The sequence below is a fragment of the Balaenoptera musculus genome, chromosome 3 (genome assembly GCF_009873245.2).
Source record: "Balaenoptera musculus isolate JJ_BM4_2016_0621 chromosome 3, mBalMus1.pri.v3, whole genome shotgun sequence".
Classification (NCBI taxonomy): Eukaryota; Metazoa; Chordata; class Mammalia; order Artiodactyla; family Balaenopteridae; genus Balaenoptera; species Balaenoptera musculus.
The window spans coordinates 114,267,287-114,285,812 of NC_045787.1; the positions used below are offsets into that span (position 1 = coordinate 114,267,287).

General features: G+C 35.1%; 1 protein-coding gene across 11 annotated transcripts in view; it reads right to left on the minus strand.

Annotated features, from left to right (window-relative positions):
- Positions 1 to 18,526, minus strand: part of FAM13B (family with sequence similarity 13 member B) — a 111,735-nt gene that overhangs the window by 78,802 nt on the left and 14,407 nt on the right. For 6 of the 11 annotated variants that reach the window (XM_036849318.1, XM_036849319.1, XM_036849325.1 and 3 more), the window contains exons 2-8: positions 16,533 to 16,699; positions 14,938 to 15,129; positions 14,289 to 14,501; positions 9,677 to 9,854; positions 9,228 to 9,369; positions 3,782 to 3,880; positions 1,796 to 1,956 (exon numbers count right to left, since the gene is read on the minus strand). In XM_036849318.1, the coding sequence (XP_036705213.1) occupies positions 1,796 to 1,956; positions 3,782 to 3,880; positions 9,228 to 9,369; positions 9,677 to 9,854; positions 14,289 to 14,501; positions 14,938 to 15,094 (950 nt within the window). In that variant the 5' untranslated portion in view covers positions 15,095 to 15,129; positions 16,533 to 16,699. The remainder of the gene's footprint in view (positions 1 to 1,795; positions 1,957 to 3,781; positions 3,881 to 9,227; positions 9,370 to 9,676; positions 9,855 to 14,288; positions 14,502 to 14,937; positions 15,130 to 16,532; positions 16,700 to 18,526) is intronic. The other 5 variants (XM_036849326.1, XM_036849324.1, XM_036849323.1 and 2 more) reach the window with 3 other exon arrangements.

Here is an 18,526-nt window from a genome sequence, read left to right on the forward strand (position 1 = left end):
ACTGAGCACTTGAAATGTGGCTAGTACAACTGTGGAAGTGATTTTTTTTTTTAAATAAATTTATTTATTTATTTTTGGCTGCATTGGGTCTTTGTTGCTGCATGGGCTTTCTCTAGCTGCAGTGAGTGGGGGCTACTCTTCGTTGTGGTGCGCAGGCTTCTCACTGCGGTGGCTTCTCTTGTTGCTGAGCATGGGCTCTAGGCGCACAGGCTTCAGGAGTTGTGGCTTGCGGGCTCTAGAGCGCAGGCTCAGTAGTTGTGGCGCACGGGCTTAGTTGCTCCATGGCATGTGGGATCTTCCCTGACCAGGGATTGAACCAGTGTCCCCTGCACTGGCAGGCGGATTCTTAACCACTGAGCCACCAGTGAAGTCCCTGGAAGTGATTTTTAAATTTTATTTAATTTTAATTGTTTTAAGTTTAAATTTAAATAGCCACATGTAGCTAGCTAATGGTTACCTTATTGGAGGGCATAACTCTAAATTAACAAAATAAAGAACCCCAATTTAAATCTATTGTTTTCAGGTGCTCAAGAAAATATTGCTAATGGTAATGCAAAATGGCCAAGTCTTTTAAGTAGTCTGGAAATACTTATCAAAAGCCACTGAAAAATTTACTCTTTGAGCCTAATAAATTTATCCAAATAAGTCAAAAGAAGGAAAAAAGGACCCAAGAACAAAGGTTGTATAGTAGTATAGCAATGACAAGGTAGATGGAATAACTCAAAGTTCAGAAAAAAGAATGACAGTAAATATATAATTAAGATACAGTTAAATAATTTAACATATAGCTTATAAATATTGCAATATATAACTAAAATATAGTAAAGAATGTCATGTAAACATAGAAAAGCACAAACAACAAGCTAAATCGGGGCAAAAGAGTGAATAAACTTGTTAATATACCATAACTATAATCACATCTGAAGAAACTATACATAATATAAAAATCTAGAGGCCCATAGAGAAATGTAATAGCTATGTTTAGAAGTATATTTTAAACTACTTTATAATTTTTCTAAATGACACTGAATAGTTCTTCCCTTAAATTACTACTTATTTTTAAATGACATTTTGCTGTCTGACTCTTAAATTATTTCCTCTGCTTTTTTAACCACCGTTCTATTGAACACAAATTTAATGAAAAATATCTAGTGGCCTAAACAAATAACTGTCCCCCTAATTAGAAAACCATGGAGCTTTACAGAAAAGGACAGAATTTAGCAAACCTAGAGCCACCTACAGGGAGTTCTTAAATTCTCTAATGCTTCCTAAACAGTGTGTCCAATAGTCCCAGCTATGTGCTAGGATAGTGCCTCCAGCTTACCACATTTACCAAGTTTACCCAATACGCCCTATAAATATCACTTTATACATGGAAAGGATTGGAAAGCACTATCTTAAAGGATCACAGAGTCCTCTCCTTACAGCCTAGTTCAATCTAGTTCTAGACTAGGACCTGTAAATATAGTCAACTCAACCACTGTATCTTTCTCTAGCAATTCTACTTCCAAAGGTTCTGAAATTTTACCCAACCCAACTAATACACTAATAATACAAAAACAAATAAACTTTAAGAGGAAATATACATATGAGGTTATATTTTTAAAGAAAGGTATAAATGCTAATAACTGAAAACTCCTTAACGAGGTTGCTTCTTTAAAATTTTCTTATTGTTCTTTTTCATATACAAACTAATCTTTCATATACCATTACAATCTGTGTGATTTAGTGCTTGAGTGAACTTACATCTAGAATGAAATGCTCAAAACTAAAGTCCTTTCAACTGAAATACTACCTTGTTGATGCTGTAACACTATTTGGTTCCAGGATGTTTTCAGTCATCCTTAACTGTACCACCTCTGGCATGTCATCTGATTTTTCTGCACCCTCTTCTGGAAGTTCTTCTATATGTTCCAGCTTTTCATCTTCCTCTTCTTCCTCAGAAAGTTCATTAACCTATATAGATAGAATTAAATGAGAATTAAAATTTAATGAAACTGTTAACTGACATACTATTCTAAGAAAGACATACTATTCTAAGAAAAATTTAAATACAACTCATTTTTCACTTCATTTCCTAGGACCAATTTCTCTTACAAAGTAAACAGCTGCCAACTTCTCCATATTAGAGTAAAATATCAAACCAAACATAACATTTTAAAGCAGGAAGTAATGATTACATTACTATATCACTAGGAATATGAATAAGACTGCAAACTATGAAAAAGCCTGCATGCTGTAGTTAATTAACATTAAGAAAGCTTCATTTTCTAACCAATCAGATTTGTAAACCTATCAGCTACAACAAAGACTTCAACTGATCTCTCCAATTTCCAAGTGCACTGAACAAGTGATTTTAATATAGAATAAGTGTGAAAAAAGAAGGGCACAGAAATTTTGCCTTACGGTCTTTAACTATGCATTAGAAAATGACAGCTAACTTCTAAATGATTCAACTGAATTCTTCATGAAGAGAATGGACCTTACAACAAGAAAGAACTCACTGTTTTGACCATTAAGCACAACTCAAGGTTATAACTCTCTTTCTGGCAGGGGCTATAAAACATTTTCTTTTATCAAACTGGCTACATAAGTAAACAATCACTCTAATAAAAAGACACAAATATCTGAGAACGAAAACCAATAAAATATTTTCAAATGAGAAACATTTGTTAAGCTATCCCATAGAAGAAACTAGCCATAAATGGTCTTAACATTTTTTATAAATTAACGCTAGTCATTAAAAACATTAAGCAGTAAACATGTACTTTTGTCCATCCTAGCCCAACGTGCTGGCAATACCTAGAATAAATTTACTGCTACATGTAACAGTGGTGTTTTTCCTGACACACAGGCAAATACAGTTGCTAGAGGACTCTCAGAAATGAAAACTTCAACCAGAAGAAAGGTAATTACACTGTGATACTCTACCAATTCCTAATCAACGAGTACTGAAAATCATTAGCCTAAGTGGTTATTTACTGAGAGGTAAGATTTATACACAAAGGTGAAAATTTCAAATGATAGGTCAGTTTTTAAACTGGATCAAATGGAAAATTATTCTCTTTCTCTATGTATTTAATAAATTAGTGAAAATCAAGAATGTATTTAATCAATAGCTACCTGGTAATCCAAGCCAAGAAAAAAAAAACTGGCAAGAAAATATCATTTTCAGGTTTGGGTGCAAGAGTAGAATATTGAAAAAAAAAAAAAAAATTAAGACGGCTATTTAAACTGAGAATAGAGGAATATTTATTCAGTACACAAAAATTTCGTAAAGAAGTACTGCAATTTTAACATGTTACATTACACATTTTAAAATCAGTTTATGCCTACAGTCAATAGCTCTTAGTAACTACAAAAGCCTTATACTCAATTATACTGAATATATTATATTCGATTCAATAAGCTTTATGTAAATTAATTGACATTCCCTAGTATCTTCACCAGAAACCATCAACTAAGATATGACGTGAACAAAGTCTATGGCCTATGGATTTTTCTTCCCACCCCCACCCCCCATCCCCCCAGGCCTTCCAGTTTAACTTCCTGCAGTAAGAATTGACTAAATTGGTTTGGGTAAGAGTAAAAATTATAAACTTATATAAAAATGCTCTCCCTCTCACCCCACACTTATCTTCAAAAATTCTTCTTGATCTTTTTCTTGTCAACTTGACTTTCTGCTTATCAACACTCTATTCTGCTCATAAATTATTCTGAACCTGCCCTACATATGCAGCTGCCTCAACTCCACTTATGGAAAACCCTCAGCCATACTTACATCTCTTCTTTCTTTGACTGTTGTAATTCCCTTCTCTAGGGCCTCGTGAAATGCCTGCTCTCCAGACTCCAGCTTGTGGAGAACGCTGCTACCTGCCTTCTCAAATGTATAAAGAAACATAATTATCACCTACATCTTCAAACCACTCTACTGGATTCGCAATCATTCAAGGATGCCATACAAACAACCTATTCTCTAACTCTGGGTCATTTCTCAAACACTCCCTATTCAACATCTCCAGTCATCTCTCAAACTATTAAGAAAAAAAAACCCTACTACCTTGAAAAGGATCTAACGGCCAAATACTTGCATTAATGGGATGAAACTCTAAAAGTAGAGAGTGCTAAATAAACTTTGCTTCCTTCAAGTATCAAAATCAGGGGAAAAATCAAAGCACTGCCATGACAGACCAGGTCTGCCTACCTTTTTAAATACGTGGATAACAAATTAGCAGCATTTAAGTTATGCCAACTTTAAAATACAACCACATTGTGCTGAGTTTGAGATTTTACTTTCACTCAATACCTGATCAATTCAGCTTCACAAGTCAAATTTTGACTTGTGAAGTTATGAAATCTGTTTTAACTTGTGAAGTTATGAAGTTACAAAATCTGCTTTAAAAAAATACTTTTAGAAGTCTATTCTTCTATTACTTGCAACCCAGTTATAATTCAAAAAAGTAATAAAAATAGATAAGAAAATAGATACTGGCAATTAGCAACATGAGCCAAGGTAATTAATATACATCACTGTCTCTCAGGACTCACTGCACTACCATGTTTATTGAGAATATTCTGTTCAATATGCTAACATCCTCTTTTCTATTCACAGACAAATTTGCAGAATTCAACATTATTTCCTGGTGTTAATTAACCATCATTCTATTTAATGTAAAGCACAATATATTTTAAGTCAGTTTTTGTAGTGCTTAAAAAATACAGAAATATAAATGCAATATATGTGAGATATGAATATATTTCAGTTTACATAAGGAAGCTGCAGGATAATACAAATATCAGAGAATTACACCACAATGTAAAACAAAATCAAGATATACCCTACAGACTAGAGGAGTCAAGATATAAACATTAGATCAAATTGGCATCATCAGTTTCTTACAAGTCAAATCATCTTGGAAAAGTAGAAAATGAATAACACAAACGTATGTATATTATTTCACTTTCAGCAGCCATTAATTTTATTTAAAAAAATAAACTGCTGAACTAAAATATAAAGGAAAGAAAGGTGGCACACAGAGTTCCCCAAAGATGGGATTTCTTATGGGTATCAAAAAGCATTAAAGGTTTAAGGCATATATATCTACTTGTCCTCTTCTTGTCATTTTCTTTTAAGCAAAAATACTTTTGAACAGCTGTGTCAGTTCTTTATTTTAACCAAGTTTTTTAAGTCAGGTACTGTATATGATAGTTGGAAACCTTCAAAAAATATGCCAGAAGTTCCATGGATCACTGATTCAGGTTACAAATTCTACTCACTTGATTTACCTCACACACACACACACACACACACACACACATTTGATTTCATCCTCAGTTCATAAACTATAAGTTACAATTTGGCATCTTTTACTGTTTTCTTAAAAGTTTCTGACACTTGAGAGAGAGGAGAGGAAGGAAGGTAAGGAGGGAAGAAGAAAAAGAGGGAAGGAAAGTCAGCAAAGATAAAAATGCTTACATGAAGAAAACATAAAAAACTTAAGGAACTGACCTATAGTCAATTAATCTATGACAGGGACTTCCCTGGTGGTCCAGTGGTAAAGAATTCACCGTCCACTGCAGGGGACACAGGTTCGATCCCTGGTCAGGGAACTAAGATCCCACATGCCGCACGTGAACTAAGGCCGCACACCACAACTACTGAGCTCACACGCCTCAACTAGAGAGCCTGAGCACGCAAACTACAGAGCCCATACGCCCTGGAGCCTATGCGCCACAACTACAGAGCCCACGTGCCCTGGAACCCATGTGTCACAACTAGAGAGAGAAAACCCGCACACCACAACTAGAGAGAAGCCCACACGCCCTAACAAAAGATCCCACGTGCCACAAAGATCCCCTGTGCCACAACCAAGACCCGACACAGACAAAAAAAAAAAAAAAAAAAAAAAAATCTATGACAAAGGAGGCAAGGCTATACAATGGAGAAAAGACAGTCTCTTCAATAAGTGGTGCTGAGAAAACTGGACAGCTACATGTAAAAGAATGAAATTAGAACATTCTCTAACACCACACACAAAAATAAACTCAAAATGGATTAAAGACCTAAATGTTAAGACCAGTACTATAAAACTCTTAGAGGAAAAAACAGGCAGAACACTCTCTGACACAAATCGCAGCAGTATCTTTTTGGCTTCATCTCCTAGAATAATGGAAATAAAACAAAAATAAATAAATGGGACCTAATTAAACTTAAACTTACCATAAACAAAACAAAAAGACAACCTTCAGAATGGGAGAAAATATTTACAACCAATGCAACCGACAAGGGATTAATTTCCAAAATATACAAACAGCTCATGCAGTGCAATATCAAAAAAAAAAAAGAACCAATGGGCAGAAGATCTAAATAGTCATTTCTCCAAAAAATACATACAGATGGCCAACAGGCACATGAAAAAATGCTCAACATCGTTAATTATTAGAGAAATGCAAATCAAAACCACAATGAGGTATTACTTCACTCCAGTCAGAATGGCCATCATCAAAAAGTCTACAAGAAATAAATGCTGGAGAGGGTGAGGAGAAAAAGGAACCCTCCTACAATGTTGGTGGGAATGTAAATTGGTACAGCCACTATGGAGAACAGTATGGAGGTTCCTTAAAAACTAAAAATAGAGTTACCATATGATCCAGCAGTCCCACTCTTGGGCATGTATCTGGAAAAGATGAAAATTCTAATTCGAAAAGATACATGCACCCCAATGTTCATAGCAGCACTATTTACAATAGCCAAAACATGGAAGCAATCTAAATGTCCATTGACAGATGAATGGATAAAGATGTGATAAACACACACACACACACACACACACACACACACACAGAGGAATATTACTCAGCCATAAAAAAGAACGAAATAATGCCATTTGCAGCAACATGGATGGACTTAGAGATTATCATAAGTGAAGTAAGCCAGAGAAAAACAAATATCATGTGATATTGCTTCTATGTAGAATCTTAAAAAAAAAGATACAAATGAACGTATTTACAAAACAGATATAGACGCACAGACATAGAAAACAAACTTATGGTTACCAATGGGGGGGAGGGGCAATAAATTAGGAGTTTGGGATTAACATGTACACACTACTATACATAAAATAGATAACCAACAAGGACCTACTGTATAGCACAGGCAACTATCCTCAATATTTTGTAATGACCTATAAGGGAAAAGAATCTGAAAAAGAATAGCTACATAAATATATGTATAACTGAATCACTATGCTGTACATCTGAAACTAACACAATATTGTAAATCAACTATACTTCAATAAAAAACAAAACCAACCAACCAACCTAAGGAAGGTATAACCCCCAAATATTAAAAAGACTTATCTATAAAAGTTCACAACAGTATAGAAACCCTTTTAAATAAAAGCTGGGCTACACAGGAAATAAAACTCCTAATTCATATAATCTGAGCCAACACCTATGAGAATGAATGAAAATCTGTATGATAAACTTTCAAGAGATGCTACTTTATAGTTTAAGAACAAATGAAGGGATGTAATCCACTGTCCATCAATAAATAGCATAACCATATAATTAATCATCTAAACCTGGATACATCTGAGTGAAAAGAGGAGCAACTAATAATTACATTAGAAAGCAAATATAAACTAGGACTACTCTGAGAAAACCGGGATATACTATCACCTTTTCAAGTGGATACAGGTACTATGAATCAAATAAATTATATGTTACATCCATACAATAGGGAACTATACAGATGTTTAAAAAAACGAATATGTTCTCTACATTCCAATAAAACATCACCAAGATACACTGTTAACTGATTTAAAAAAATAAGGTGCAGAATAGTGTATATGGTATGCTACTTTCCTGTTAAAAAATACTTAGAGGAAATATTTACTTATATTTGCATAAAGAAATTCTGGAAAACACATAAAAAAACAATGAGAGGAAGAGGGTGGGCATGGGTAAGAACAGGACATTTTACTGTGTATTTTACCTTGTTTATTTTTAACCAGGTGAATTATTAGTCATTAAAAAGAGGTAGCAGCCCCACCCCACACTCAAAATACATCATTGGCTTTAATATAAAAGTTTGCTTGACAAATCATTTCACTTAAGCACAAAAGAAAAACCTCCAGATCTATATCACAAATTCTAAACCTGAGACGTCTGAATTAATGTGGCTTTACAGTCACTTACAATTAGTCAGAATCAATATTATCATTTCTTATAAAGAAGAAATTAGGGGCTTCCCTGGTGGAGCAGTGGTTAAGAATCCGCCTGCCGATGCAGGGGACACAGGTTCGAGCCCTGGTCCGGGAAGATCCCACATGCTGCAGAGCAACTAAGCCCGTGCGCCACAACTACTGAGCCTGCACTCTAGAGCCCGCGAGCCACAACTACTAAGCCTGCGTGCCACAACTACTGAAGCCCGCATGCCTAGAGCCCGTGCTCTGCAACAAGAGAAGCCACCACAATGAGAAGCCCGCGCACCGCAAAGAAGAGTAGCCCCCGCTCGCACAACTAGAGAAAGCCCGCGCACAGCAATGAAGTCCCAACGCAGCCAAAAATTAATTAATTAATTAATTGTAAAAAAGAAGAAACTAACTAGGATCCTTCTGCAGTCTCAACCATCAAGGCATAGCAGTAACAACAAAATATAATGTTTGAGAAATGGGTTTTAAATTCGAGAGTCACAAGATTTAAAACATTATCTGTAATCTAAACTATTACTCTTTTGATGCTTCCCATTAATGACAATGTTTGCACTGCTATACTGACTTGGTACTTCAATCAAGAAAAACATTTTTAAGTTTCTGTCAACTTTGTATTCAATCTTTCTACCTTCTAATTCTCAACCTTTGCCTGCATTCCTCTACGCAAGCAGTTTCTTTGCAAAAACAAAAGCACACTATTCTTACAAAATAAACAATGCTTAATTTAACAGAAGAAAAACACAAAAACGTCCACAAAAGCTCTACCATACACTCTGGTTTCAATTACTTTTCCATATCCAAATTGAGGACAAGAAGTTGTTCAGAAAAAAGATCACATTCATATATACTACATGGATATATCACCTATGATTACATATAATAATCAAGAAAATTACTTCCAGTTTAGTACTTAAAAATTCCACCTAAGTTTGGGCCAAGCCCTTAAGAGCAAATTCTTTAAAAAGCAACAACAACAAAAACTCCCTCCAAGTATATTTTAAATATTCTCACCTGTTCAGTAATTGAACTCAAATCATTAGATGAAAAATCTTCCTCTTCATTCTCAAAAAAATCATAGTAATTTTCCAGAAGTCCAGCCATTATCCTGCTCACTATTTCTTGTTCTTTCAGATCTTCCACATCTGTGTAAATACTAAGAATAAAAGTCCAAACTGAATTGAGAGTTCTTAAATCAATCACAGGTAAAGTCTGAAGACAAGCAATGAGTCACTTTATAGACCTGAGCGATTTATGCCATCATTCTGTGCCTCAGTTTTCCCATCTGTAAAGCCTACCTAACTTGTACCCTGTTCACAGAAATGCTGGAAGGATTAATCAGATCTACTATAAAAAATAATGGTTCATCAAGCAACCTATGACCCTTGGGAGACAGTACAATGATTCTATTTCACAAATATATATATTTTTTTAATCAAACAAAAATTTGTGAAAAAACTTACTGGAAGACATCTGGACCAAAGACAGCAGCCAAAGAGTTTGCAGACCAAATTTCTTCATGATGTGATGCTACATTGGCTAAAAATCTACACAGAAACTTTAACAAACTGTAATTAACAGGTGGAAGCTGTTGCAAGAGGAACCTCAACTTTCTTCCAAATTCATCTTCGTTATTATAATCTATAAAACATAATGACGGGTTTCTTTAATGAAGTAAGAGCAAAACTCAGATATTTTGCCAGGTTCACACTGCTACACCCATATAACCCTTTTACTATAACAATTACAAAACCACTTCCTCTACTAGAGGCCAAATGCCTCAGGGCTTTGCATTTCACTTATTAACTGGAAGAATTTGAGAAGGTACACAACCTCTCAACTGTTGGAGGATGTTTTCCTCATCTATTACTCACTGGCCCCAATTCTCTATTTTTTTAAATTCTCATCATACTGTCTCTTGCATGACTGTACCTGTGTTTCCAAATTAGTGCCAACTCTAAGAAGTCAAAATGCACTGGCCAATATCAGTCAACACCAACCACTAACAAGCAAAGATGAGAAGCAATTTAAACAGCTAATAGTATTAGAATGAAAGAAAAAACAAGGAAGGAACAGAATAAGAGACAGACTTTCTTCTTTTAACATTCTGAAAAGAACAATTAATTTCAGCAATATCAACAGAACTAAATAAGTACGAATTCCACTTCTAAGTTGTTTTTCTCCTCTAAGTTGATGTTGTTTTCTGTTTACCAAATGAATTTTCAACTACCAGAAGCTAGGCCCTGTGTTTAGGTCAATGAGTTTTCATTAACAGAAATTAGGCCTGTATCAACTCCCTGACTGGTGAGGGCCCCACTTAGGAGAAGTAATTTCTCAGAGTTACCCTCAAAATAAAGTAATTTATTGCTCCAACAGAGAAAGTTAACCCAATTATATTTCATTCTTTATTTTTCTCGAGGTTCTTAAAATTAATTTAAAAATTAATTCTTGAGGGAAAAAAATTCTTGGTAAAAGGTTATGATCATAATATTGGCCATCTCTGCAAAATAACACAACTCTAAGATGTTTACAGAAAAGGCTATAGTCACATGAGTTTTACTTAAAATTTAAAATGCAACCAATAAGAATTCTTCAATATTTCATAATATTACCAACTGCCCAGGTACTTTGACTTTATAATTGGTTGGAACAGTCCTTGAATTAATGTTTTTTAGATTACCATGACTACAATTGGTGGAAATTTTTAACAACCTAAATTTAGCAGAAAAGGATTATTTAAGAAAAATCACGTGTATCAACTCAAAAAATATATGCAATTAATATTATCAAAATGATGACTACATCAACAATGACAAATTCTACATAACATCCTCTCTAGCTACATAGCACTTATCATCTAACATACCCTTGTATTTATTTTGCTTATCATCTATTTTTCCTCTAACTCTCCTTATGCCCTTTTAGAATTTTTAGCTCTATGATGGCAGAGATTTTTAGCCGGTTTTGTTCACTTCTGCATTCCCAGAATTTAGAACAGTGCCTGGCACACAGCAGGGGTTCTATAAGTTAGTTGAAGAAGCTGAATAAATACACAATAACTGAAAAAGATGCTGCCTTGATGAGGTGGTAAGATCGTGGGCTATACTGGTTTTGCTTGAAATACTGTTCATGCTGCTTTACTTTTGTTAGTGAACACTTCTAGTATTCAAAAATATTTATACCTACCAGCCTCCTTCTAAAATATTTATACCTACCAGTCTTCAAATAAGGCAGAGGAGCATTTCCGTGTGTGTGTTTGTATTAAAAAGACACCCGCTTAAATTTTTTTTCCTTTTGGGCCTACTTCCTAGTTCGATCATAACCAGGAAAAATATATGTAGGTATCAAAGAAGATTCCCCTAAGAATTCTTTCAAGCATTTTAACAGTTTCTGTAAATTTTACAACAAATTCACAGAACTGTGAACTGTGTTTTCTACCAAAACATAATGTATAAGTAAATGGACAAACTATCATGGGCTAAACCAATGGTTGGTAACATCTGACAATGAATCGAATGGCTGTCATAACTTGGGGGAAAGGGGTACTAGTGCTATCTAGTGGACAGAGGCCAGGGATTCTACTAAATATCTTAAAATTCAAGGATAGCCCCTATACTAAAGAATTATCCAGCCCCAAATATCAGGAGTTCCAAGGTTGTGAAATCCTGGTCTAAATAAAAGATCAAACCACACCAGAAATGCCACTTTGCAATGTCCTGCTACCACAGAAAATGAAAACCACTTTTTAAAGAACACTAACTCAAATGCAACTACATGCTGCCTCTATGATCTTAAAAGCATTAATCTCATGTATTTGTGAACGTCAATTAAAATATTAACATTATAGTTGCCTACAATAAATGGAGAGAGGAACTTTTCCAGAGACCTAGACACCTTCCCAAAAGAATTATTGAAGGATGAGGACATAGATTTTACCACAACAGAAATGCAAATATCACCTCAAGTACTGCCACACCTATCTGCATAGCTATTAAAGAAACGGGTGTATATATGGGTGTGTGTGCATGCATACATACCCATGCTAATGGTTATATAAGTGGGGAATGGAGGAGAATGGTGGATTTCTTATAACAAATGGGCCACAAGCATTTTTGCATGCCTAAATTCCTTCACACGTGAATGCTGACATAAGAATAATTAATTAGTAAGATATATATTGCAATTCCATAAATAACACAGTGCATGATGCTGTCATACTTTTAAATGAATACCAATCAAAATGACAATCTTACTGACAAAATAGCTTCTGATTGGTAGCATCAATGAGAGGCAGTAACTTTATCATCATTAAATCTTATTCCACTTATTCATTTATAAATTTTCAGTCAAAACTGAAAGATTATCTGATTCTTGGAACTTTAAAAGACTTGTCTACAATTCGCTAACACAGGGAAAATGGAACCCTAACACTATAAAAACAAAATGAATGGCTCTAGAGACACAAAAAGGGCTCAAAAAACTCTAACACATCAGTTTCACTATATATTTAATGAATGCAAAGTGCTTATTAGGTGACTGAATATAAACATTTGAAAAAATTCCTACTCCTAAGAAAAGAAATTTGAAATGGATTCAGAAATTCAGAACAAAAAAATATAGTATTTGTTGAGAGAAAAAAAGAAAGAAAGGTGACATTATTGATGACACTTCATTTTGAAACCTATTCTTTGATCCAGGTGGCACAATAAAAGAACAAAACTGAATCAGGCTAACCATTCCTGAATAGAGCAAGTACAAAGTGAGCCTTATTATCTAGCTGTACAGAGGAAAACATACATAAGAGGATCATAAAATATCTTTGTATTGACCTTTACACACAAATAAGAGGCATCCACTAATACAGGCTCATGTTTAAATGTAAGAAAAAGATGGATAAATACTCTCAAAAGGAAATCCTCCTTCTCTGCCCATACACTGCTTAAGGATACACACAAACATACAAAAAGTCCAGCTCTGACAGTGATAGGGATTAAGGAAGTAGTTATAATTTTTTTAACATCACTGAATTTCTGTAGAAGCCCCAATTCAAAAAATTAAAGAGATTCCATAACACAAAAGCCAGAAAAAATAATTTAAAAATCCTAGAAACGTATTATACAGTTGACCCTTGAACACAGAGGTTAGGGATGCCGACCTTCCACACCACTGAAAATTTGTGTATAACATTACAGCAGGCCCTCCATATCCCTCCACACAGTTCTGCATGTGTGGATTCAACGAATTGCAGATCATGTAGTACTGTAGTACAAATTTATTGAAAAAATATGTATGTAAGTTCAAACCCATGTTTTTCAAAAGTCAACTGTATTATATGCCAACTTCATAAATTCTCCTATATAACGAAGCATGTCACTCCATTATGTACACATGAATACCAGTGAATACCATCTGGCTCAAGGAAAAGAAGCATCTCCTCACTTCTTGGTTCTTTTACCTTTCTGCATACCTCTACCTTTATTTTTCTTGTCCATCCCAGCTAAGCCCTATTTTTAGTCACCACCAAAAAACTAACCCAACAGAAACAAACCAATTTTTTTCTTTATTTGGCTTGTAGTCTGACGTCCAATTTGATATTTTATTTCCTTCAGGCAGGTGTCCAAGAAAAGCTTTAGGTATATTCCAAACTTAGAATCAAAGCTGTCTTCTGGTTTTTGCTAGGATGTTCTATCAAACCAAGGATAAACATAGTAACATCACCACTAACCAACACCACTGACTATTATGGGTCATTCTGCCACACATATATTTTTTCTTCTTCCTCTTCCCTCCTACTCTTTGTTCTTGTCTCCTGCCTTTCCTCCTTCTCCTTATCACTATGTATCTTAGGCTTACTAAGACCAATCATAAAAAGTAAATAGCACTACAGGAATCTAAGAGGTTGCAATTCCCTTAACTAGATAATATAGCCCCAAAGGGCATATGTCCCCAAATGGGAAATTAAGAAATTAATCTCAGAATTACTATAATTACTGCTTATATGTCAAGATTTCTAAAAGGTAAAGACTTTGAAATTAAATGTTAAGCGACTGACTGATAAGATTCAAATTATGTTACCTTGAGAAAGCTGCATCAAGTGAATATGCAAACTGCCAGGGATAACAGGTTCAGGAAGTTCTTGAAGGAAAAACCTAAGAAGACTAATAGCCGAGGGAACATCTGCTTCCTTAACCAAATCCACCTCTTCTCCACTGTCGTATCTCTGCCGAAGCCACTCCACTGTCTCAGCATTTCCATTGACTTGAAAAAGTCCTTGTTGCTCCAGACCTCCTACATTAGTTCAAGGCAAAAATTAAATAAGCTTCAACTTCAACTACCATATATATTCATTCTCCAATCAACTTAATATACTCATACTTTGGGAAAGCCGTTCTTGGCTCCCCTGATTGGGCTAACCACCTCCAAACTACACATCTAGAAACGTATACTATCTCTGTCCTGAGGGATATTCTATTTTATCCCACCCCCTTATATCCATTAAAAATATTACTATCACCCCTCCCACTAAAATATGCTCTAAACTGGGCATTTCTGAGTATATGATTTTTAAGTAATAAAGACACACTGAAATGTTAAAAAGAATTTCCATTGTTTTTCCTCACTATATTTTGGACATTGAATACCGAAAAAAAAAATCCAAGGTCAAAAATGGATAAGTTGTGTTTATTAAAACAAAGGCTAGCCCTCAAAGTAAGGAAATGTATACCATGTTCCTCAATATAGTCCACTACGTGGCGGACTATGAACGGAACCTCATTGTCTGGATGTCCTCCCTGCTGCAGCTCATCAAGTGGAATTCCAAATATTTTGTTAGCAAGAACGGAGTTGCAGTTATTCAAGGAAGGGGAGGAGCTCTTCCTCATATCTTTTTTGCAGCCAGAAATCAAAGCTGTCTTTTCTGCCAAATAAAAGAAAAAAAAAAAAAAAAAAGACTATAATGATTAACAGGTGGCAATATGACTAAGTACATTAAAGAAAAAGGCTTTACACCTGAATGTGTTCTCGTCTATTAAATATGTTCCAGTTACCAGGCCCATAGTGTGTTCTACAAATAAAGCTCAATACAATCATCTAAGCATTTTCTCTACCATGTGTAGTTAGTTCTGAATGTTCCCTTTAGTGTTTGTATATTTACCAAACAATGGCAAAACTGATCATTAAACTTCGCAGAGGACGTTAGTATCTCAAAGACAAAGTAAGGGGCAAATTCTGCTCCAACAGGACCTTACTGACCAAGTTTATTAACCACACAAGTAAAAAGCCAAACCTAATCATTTCTGGACTCTGCTCTATGAAGGTCATCTAACCACTCAATTCATAAGCACCCAAAGAGGAGAGAATCATTTTTTAAAAAATGATGGGCTAATAAGGACAAGATTAACCAGTTCTTATTTCTACATGACAGAGCAGCCATAATATGTCTTTATAAACAAAGGAAATTTTTCAGTTCTAGTCATCAACCTTCAGTGAAAATGTTCTTTTATCAATCCTGCTGTTTCATAATTATTCAAAAGAAAAACTTCCATAGCCCGGCTAGTTCAGAAGAAATAAATAATTTGTCTTTGCAGGAATTGTGATCAATAAAGAAGCAGTGGGAGAAAACAATGTTTCCAATTTATGAAGCATCAAAGAACAAATACAGTAATCTCAAAAAAAATTCATTTTCTAAAATAATCATTTATGGGAATTCCCTGGAGATTCAGTGGTTAGGACTCCACGCTTCCACTGCAGGGGGCACAGGTTCTATCCTTGGTTGGGGAACTAAGATCCCACAAGCTGTGCGGCATGGCCAAAAAAATTTTTTTAATAAATAAATAAAAATAAAATAAAATAATCATTTATTATTTTATGTGGAGAAAGGAGTATTTTTAAAGGAAAGGAAAACTTTTTTCAAAAGTTGATAATGAACAAAATGGGCTTTTTTCATCACCTCAGAGAAACAATTCCTTTCATACTACAAGAGAAAGATAACAGAGCAGGAAAAAAAAAAAAAGCTCAATATTCTAAAGTTTATACAAATAAGGTCCATATGTATAACAGGTGTACCCACTGGATCAAGAGACATCGTGACTGGAAAACAAATCCATCTAACTTACAGAAACAGTAGAAATTAACTTAGGGGCAGCAAAATGCCATAAATTTAAATAGTTTTAGACAAGCAAAATCCATTCTTTAACACAACTGATGCCAGCTAATAACTACAAAACCTTAAGTTAATAATCCAATAGCAGCAATAGTAGATAAACTCCAAAATCTCTGTGGATATATAAGTATGGGATAGTTACCATTGTGGAAACTTACCTTTGAGTACTTAAACACCTAAGTTTAAAAAATGGTTTCTGCACCAGCTACCCTCAATGAGCAAGCATTCTTTTGTCATTTATGGCTGTTTGAGATTATGGCAGAAGATCAGCCTGTAGTTCCTCATTGAAGAAACACAGAACTCGATCAGTACTTCAGCAGTTAATCTAGAAGAAAAAAACAGTTCTTTTAATTTCCCACAACATCTTTAACTGTGAGAAGAGACTAGAATAAGCAGTGAAGTCCATTGAGGAAGGTCCCTATAATGAAAAGCATTCTTCTGCCTCAAAGATCTGTCTGTGACCTAGTTACAGGCAAAACCTTGCACAAGCTTTCAAATTATGATGGCTAACCCGGGTATGAATCTTTCTGCTAAAGATAAACAAATAAAGGAACCGCACAGGACAATCTCTGACAGTACACATCTTCAGGGACTACACCGTTCTAATAATCCATTTTTCCTCAATGGACCCTTCATTTGTACACACACACACATCCCACCCAGTTCTATTCCATCCTTATATACTCAGAACTAAACATGGAAGCATTTTTAGGTCAAAGAGAGGAAGACATGAGTTTAAGCTTGGAACTACACTTATATACATTACTCTTTTCTTTGTATACAACAAATATTTTGTTAACAAGAACATAGTTGTCTGAGCTTTCTAATTTGGAGAGGCAATAGCACATGTTGGAAAAGAACTAGAAAGGCACATATTCAAGTGTCAACTCCATCATTCTGTAGATGTGATCCTGAACAGCTTCCATGTCTCTAAGCCTAGGTTTCCTTATATAAAATAACACCTAAACACATGTTACATTTCACTGAGAAAATACATGCATGCATTAGAAAGAAAATCAGTTTCCTTCTCTTCTTTACATAATGTTAAAAGACCAGCAAAACAGGCCGAGGAGAGACAGGAGAGAGGCGAAAACCTGTTCAGCAGTATGTTTAATATTTGGTCTCATCTTCTGTAAATTCTAATAATCTATTTAAAATCTAACAAGCTCAGTAAACTGCAAGATTCTTCTCAAGAGGCTTCAGGTAAGCAGAAGCGTATTATCATTCAGTGTGGTTTTCAAAAATGTCTTAATAGTTACATATACCTCCAGGAAGAACATTAAAAACCGAGGGGAAGGAAAACCACATTCCCACAACACATCTTTAGTAGATGATTACTTCCAAAACATCCTGAAATGCCTACTAAAACATGTAGTCTATTCATGTGAAAAACAACTTCAAAGTTTATATAAGATCCTTTAGGGAGGTTAACTTCAGGGATAAGATGTTTAATGAACTTACATTAAAAGTCAGGTTGATACCCTCATGACATAAAGGAAAGGGGATCTGCTTGATGTACAATAAATGAAGACTCATTAGAAGACTTTGTCAAAGGCAAGTTCTAGGGACTTCCCTGGTGGCCCAGTAGCTAAGACTCCGCGCTCTCAATGCAGGGGGCCTGGGTTCGATCCTTGGTCAGGGAACTAAATCCCACATGCCGCAACTAAAGATCCCGCATGCCTTCAATGAAGATCCCACGTGCTGCAACTAAGACCCCGCGCAGCCAAATAAATAAATATATTTTTTTAAATGGCAAGTTCTATATCACGAAAATGGCTATTCAGGTTTAGTGTACTTGTTTAGTGAAACCAGGAACCAGTTATCTCATCCTGTGTTCTCTACTACTCCCAACCTCTAAGCAAACAATCTGAAAAGCACATCTTTCCTAAGGCAATGCTGGGTAGGAATCCATGAGTTCATCAGTACAAATTCATCCCTACTACTGGAAAAACAAAGGGGATCATCATGATGATGAAAACAGCAGCAGCGAACATTAAATGAGCAATTACTGATACTATGTGCCAGGCATTTCTATGCACTATACACGTATTGATACAGTATTATGACTTATTTTAATGAGACACTGCATAGAGGCTCAACAATTTAACCACAATCCACCCAGCTAATACAGGTCAGAGGCAGAATCTGAATC